This window comes from Sinocyclocheilus grahami, unplaced genomic scaffold, assembly GCF_001515645.1.
Source record: "Sinocyclocheilus grahami isolate Dianchi unplaced genomic scaffold, SAMN03320097.WGS_v1.1 scaffold105.1, whole genome shotgun sequence".
NCBI lineage: Eukaryota > Metazoa > Chordata > Actinopteri > Cypriniformes > Cyprinidae > Sinocyclocheilus > Sinocyclocheilus grahami.
In genome coordinates this window covers 558,879-565,453 of record NW_015505284.1, presented here as the reverse complement: position 1 = coordinate 565,453, position 6,575 = coordinate 558,879, and the positions used below count along the sequence as shown (strand labels likewise).

General features: G+C 40.7%; 1 protein-coding gene across 1 annotated transcript in view; it reads right to left on the bottom strand.

Moving 5' to 3' along the window:
- Positions 1-2,417, bottom strand: part of dmxl2 (Dmx-like 2) — an 85,768-nt gene extending 83,351 nt beyond the window's left edge. The window contains exon 1 of the mRNA XM_016276662.1: positions 2,027-2,417. Coding sequence (XP_016132148.1) covers positions 2,027-2,113 — 87 coding nt within the window. The 5' untranslated portion in view covers positions 2,114-2,417. The remainder of the gene's footprint in view (positions 1-2,026) is intronic.
- Between the last annotated feature and the right edge of the window lie 4,158 nt (positions 2,418-6,575).

The window sequence follows — 6,575 nt, the reverse complement described above, 5'->3', positions numbered from 1 at the left end:
AGAGACCAGATATAATTTTTGATATTTTTTTTACTAGTGGGTGCAGGACACTATAGTTCAGGGGTGGGGAACGTTGATCCTGGAGGGCCGGTGTCCCTGCAGAGTTTAGCTCCAACCCTAATCAAAAACACCTGAACCAGCTATTCAAGGTCTTCGGGATACATTTAGGTATTTTTTTTTTCTAGGGTTTTTCAGGGTTGGAACTAAACTCTGCAGGAGAGTGGCCCTCCAGGATCAACGTTCCCCACCCCTGCTATAGTTCATTTATGTAAATGAGGATAGCAAAATAAACTGTGACAAATTATACCCAAAATGTATTCATACAGTGGACTACCAGTAAACCGGATACAAATTCGGGACCAAAAATTATTCAGACCGAGTCTGGGAAAAAAAAAATTTGAAGTTGAGGTTTGCATGAAGCTGGATGACAGCATACCCAGGAGACTACAGGCTGTCATTAAGGGTAAAGGTTGCCCGACTAAGTATTCATAGTTGTGTAAATACTGTCATACTAACAGCTGTCTGAATAATGTTTGGTTGATTGTAATCCATAACATACCTTTCAATCAAAATGATCTAACATTATCAAGCTGAATTTGTTCTGACACAGTTTAACTCTGAGTTCTTGTCACATTTTATTACCATTTTCTAAACTATAGCGAATAAACTGTGAAATGTTGAAGGTGTCTGAATAAATTTTGGTTTGACTATCTATTTGATAAATGAAGTTAACCAATTATACATACCTTTTTGATTTCTGCACCCAATATTTTAAAAAACGTACAAATGCAATAAAAATATTGGTATCGGTACTCGGTATCGGCAAGTACCAAAAATAAAAGTATCGGGCGAGTACTGGAAAAAGTGGTATCGGTGCATCCCTACGTTTAAGCAACACTTTTTGATGTAGGCCTACTTGTGCAAACAGAGGCTCTGAATTAAACATTCTCAACGCAGTCCTAACTCACAGTGCACTATGCACAACATGCAGTGATTAGATCTTTACATTAGAGACTCTGGCCTGTCAACTGTACTCTGTGACGTCACTGTGTGCACAGCTGACGGGCTCAGCATCCAAACACATTGGATATCGGGTCTCATAATAACCTACTAAGACAACCACCGTAAGATGATGCATTTTGGTATCACAATGCAAGTCATCTGCTGTCTAGGTACTAGTTACAACCAATATCAACCTTCGAGCTCCATGCATCATCATTATGATTGTGAGTGAGCGCTGCAACCGGCTATAAACATGCATAGCATACAATCGTGCATGTTAAGAGTTTGCACACCGCAGGGGTGTGTGTGTGTGTGTGTGTGTGTGTGCGCGCGTGCTACTGATCTGCAGGGACACACACACACACACACACACACACACACACACACACTATATGAATGCTCAGATTTCAAGCAAGAAAGCCCCTCTGCTCTGCAGTCAACAGGCAGTGCTCAGTGCCCCAGCCTCCAGGACATTTACATAATAAAAACAAACGAGGCTAAAAAAAAATTCGCTGTTAGAACGAAGACAAGGATTGTTTAGACTGTCAGGCTGAAGGGAGAGATATCCGATTCGTCTTTTGTGTTGTTAAACTGTGGGTTTTGACAGTTGAATGTGCCGAGTCGAAAACACTGAATAGCGTAAAATTGTTTGCATTAACCAGTTGAAATGAATGAAGTTTAGTGTACAGTTTGCCTGATCCGCTTAACATACAAATTTAGACTTACTGAATATGTTTTTAGATATTTTTTTTTGCGCACCCCAGGGGTGTGTGTGTGTGTGTGTGTGTGTGTGTGTGTGTGTGTGTGTGTGTGTGTGTGTGCGCGCGCGTGCTACTGATCTGCAGGGACACACACACACACCGCAGATAACCTTGAGGATGACAGATGGCACACTGAACATACACGCATCATGAGGATGATGAAGATGATGCCCACAGGCTGCATGCACACGCGTCACGCTTGATCATCGATCACGCACAGGCGTAAAACAACGCGCCACCGCGCAGGTTTATTTCTTACTCACCGTGAACGGGACGTCGTGGACGCTTCCCACGGAGTAGCAGCAGTCCCCGGGGTTAACGGCCCCCGTCAGCACCTGGTGCAGATGCATTTTTTTGTTGATCACGCCGATGTTGAATTATTTACAGCAGCGACGCTCGGTTTCTCTCCGGGAATCCCATCCGACAGCGTCCGGCCTGGCAGCCGCTCATCCGTCTCTAAACACCCGTGCGCTTAAACACACACGGGCTCTGCTGAAATATGTGTCCCGGTGTCCGATTTCCTGCATAGAATGGTTCAAATCGCTCGTGTCGCGTCGCTGGCAGCACTAACGAGCGAATTATACCTCTCTCCTCCCGCTGCTGCTGCTGCTGCTGCTGAGACTGGAGCGCGCGGCACGATCACCGCAGCGGCGCGCGACCAAATGACAGCGACTGTGTAGATGTACAGCAACTAGATGCACTTTCCTAACTGAGCCAAAGACCCCCAATATAAATATTTTTGACAAAGTTAATAAATAAATAAAAAGACGTGTTTCTTTGTTTCACATTATTAAAGAGTAATCAGAGGATAATAGAATTGTATTTATTTAATCTTTTCTAAATTGTATACATACATGAAAGTAGTAAGCCCAACTCTGCATTATTTATTTATTTATTATTATTATTTATTTTATTTTTGCAGTGTAGTGGCAAGAAAATACAGAGGGCCAAATTACTCTGAATTAAATCATTAAAAAGGGTTCAAATATATAAATGAATTGTTAAATGCACAAATAAATGCATAAATATTTCTTTATTTCTTTATTTAATGCACGTCCCGACAACCGTAACCCTGAAAATGAAATAAACAAACAACAAGCAAACAAACGAATGAATGAATGGATGCGTAAATAAATAAATACGCATTTATTTATTTATTTATTTATGTATTTAATTATTCAATTATGTATTTAACTATTTATTTGTATATTTCAAAATTAATTTAATGATTTAATTTGGAGTAATTTGGCCCTCCAACACTGGAGAAAACGCACGTTGTGTTTATGGGCGTTTATTAGTTTATAAACGTCACGTGATCCCGTTGAGGAAGACAGACCAAATTAGCTCTTTCTTTTTAGTGTCTTTAAATCATTTACACATAAACGTTTATATTTAAACCCATTATATTGATACAACTGCGGGCGAAACATAAACGCTTTGCTTTTATGACATTCTCATTTTTGTAAGTGTGGGTGTGTGTTAGCTCGTTCTAGTGCGTCTACATCTAGGGCCTTTAAAGCTCTTCCACGCTTCCGTAGCGCGCGCACGAGCGTGACGTCTCTGCTGCACGCGGTCATTGATCGGTGAGCGAGGGTGAGGGAAGAGGAATGCGGGGGTGTTCGGTGTGTCCCGCTCAGTGTAGATCACACAGAGCTCAGGGGAATAATAAAGACATTGAGTTATTGGGTGTGATTTCACACTGCCCTGAAGGAAAAAACGCTATGTTCACACTCAGCGCTACAACTGATCCCGATCAGGGAATCCCAACACCCCCTGCACGCGTCAGTTTGGTGTGTTCCGAAAACACATTTCATGACATTAATAACATTACATGACATTTACATCATTGACAGTCATGGCACGACGTTCATAACACGATAAAACAATTTTATAAATGGCATTCACAAATTATTAAACGGCGAATATAATATTACATAACATTGAGGTCCATTACATTCATAATAATACTCATAACAGTGTTTGGCATTTATAACATAACATAACATGTCATGAAGTGTATAGCTTAACACTGACAGGGATGACATGGCATTCTTAACACTAAATTACATAATACGTGCCATTCAAAAACATTGCATAGCCTACTATTTGTAATATTGCATAACATTCAAAACATGATAAAGTATGACATTTATAATACTGCATAACGCTCAAAACACCCATTGACTCAAATTATAGCAAGCATAACATTACATTAAAAGTGCATGACATTCATATCAAATTTATAACATTAACAGTTATAATGTTCATAATAGTCTATTAAATAATATAATATTCATAACATTAAATGACATTCATAATACATGACTTTCACAACATTACATGACATTTGTGATATTACATGACATGATAAAACAATCATATTAAATGACATTCCCATAATAATAGATTTATAACACTGCATACCAGGCATAGCTGAAATGATCATGTAGCAAAAATAACATTACGTACATGGCATTTAGACAGTATATTGCATTCATCACATTGACATTCATGGCATGGTATTTAACATTAAATTACATTCATAATAATACATGCCTTTCACAACATATTTAACATTTGTAATATGACATTCAAAAAAAAAAAAAAAGACAAAAAAAAGTGTGAAGTGACATGTGGCCAAGTATGGTTACCCATACTAGGAATTAGTGCTCTGCATTTAACCCATCCTAAGTGCACACACACACCGTGAACACACACCCGGAGCAGTGGGCAGCCATTTATGCTGCGGCGCCCAGAGAGCAGTTGGGGGTTCGGTGCCTTGCTCAAGGGCACCTCAGTCGTGGTATTGAAGGTGGGAGAGAGCGCTGTACATTCACTCCCCCCACCTACAATCCCTGCCGGTAGGTTACGAGCCCGACTTTCTAACCATTAGGCCACGACTTCCCCATCATAATATGTTACATCATAACACTCATAACACCACTTGACTCAAATCATCATGTACCAAACATAACATCACATGACATTTATAACATGAAATTACATTTTCAATAATTAAGGACAATATTTACATGCCATTCACAATAATACATTATATTTATAACATATGATACATAAACCATTACAGAACACAACATTCATCTTATATGACACATAATATTCACATGGCATTCAAAATAATACTCTGCATAATAACTGCATCATTTATCCTAATAATTTATGACAAAGTCAGAGTAATTTCTCTTTTTAGATTTTAGGATACATGCTTGAGAACTATAACAATTCGTGTGTCAAGTTTAATGTTAAAGAAGTAAAAATGTTATTGTTACACTGTACAATGCAACACAATGACTAAGCAAGTTTTAACAGCAACCCTGTGTGATCTGGGCCTTGCAAAAATATCCATATGCACCGACAGCAAAGGGTACAGCGTGTCACACACACAAACAAACGCACACTGGTCTCCATGTTTATTGGGACATTCCATAGACGTAATGATTTTTATACTGTACAAAATGCTGGGTTGTTTCAACCCAATGTTGGGTCAAATATGGACTAACCCAACTGTTGGGTTAAAAAGTTAATTTAAAAATGTAACCAAAATTTAACCCAACAGTTGGGTTAGTCCATATTTGACCCAACATTGGGTTGAAACAACCCAGCATTTTTTAGAGTGTATTTTCTATCCCCTACCCCTCACACAAAACTTTCTGCATTTTTAGATTTTCAAAAACTGTATGATGTCATTCTGTATGATTTATAACCTATATATTACTCTTGGGCTCCAATACATACATGACATATAATACATACATACATACATAAAATAATGGTCAGAATTTACTAACTTGTGTATTACTAGCTTGTGGGGTCAGTTGGTTCTCATAATGTAGGGAATACCAGGTATACACACACATACAGTACACACACACACATTTGCTCAGTCTGCACTGATTCAGTGACCGGGGGGCTCATGATCATGTGATCTGTGTGTCTCAGATTGTGTTTGCAGGGGTTACTCATGGACAAAACATCCTCTCTGGTGAATTCCACTTTACAAACAGCTACTAAACCTTTATCTGGGTTGAACATTGACTTGTGGGATGTGGAAGTTTTGAATGGATCTTTGTCATTTCAAGAATGTGACTTAGTTAGCTTGTATGATGAAAGATATACAGCATGCAGCTATGTTTTCTGACCTGTGCATCACACGGGCATAATCATAAACACCACCGCAGAGTATTTATAAATGTGTGAAAATGGCTCTGCTGCCGTCCTGCTGCACTGTATGTTTGCGAGAGAGCTCAAGCGCTTGCATGTTATACAGTATATGATCCCCAGAATGACACTGAGAGGAAATGACAGTCATGTGCTACAGCCTACAGCACAGATCGCCCTTGGTCTTTTGACATGGGATTCTGCCGGAAAACTGATTTGCTGGATCCTCCTCCCTCACCACCCTCGATGGTGGGGCAGCTAGGGGGTTACAAGGGTCCCCCCGGTGGAGCGGTCGGTTGCGATGCAGTTGTGTCCTAATACCGCCTCCAACCGGCAGGGAGAACTGTGCCTCCCCTCCCGGGTCTGTAGGTACTCGACTGGCCAGCGATGCCTATACGACCGATGGAGAAGCTGCCTCCGCCTTACACGCTACGGCGTGATTGCAAGTGCACCAGGCCAAGGCACTGAGGGACTTGCATGAGGGTGGTCACGACCCGGAAGTTCGCAGAGAACTCCGCACCGCGCCGGACCTCGCGCCACGAGCGACGAAGGTTACGGCGCGTTCTCTGGTTCATGCGATGTCCACTATGGTGGTCCGGGAGCGCCATTTCTGGCTGGCTGACATGCGCGAGA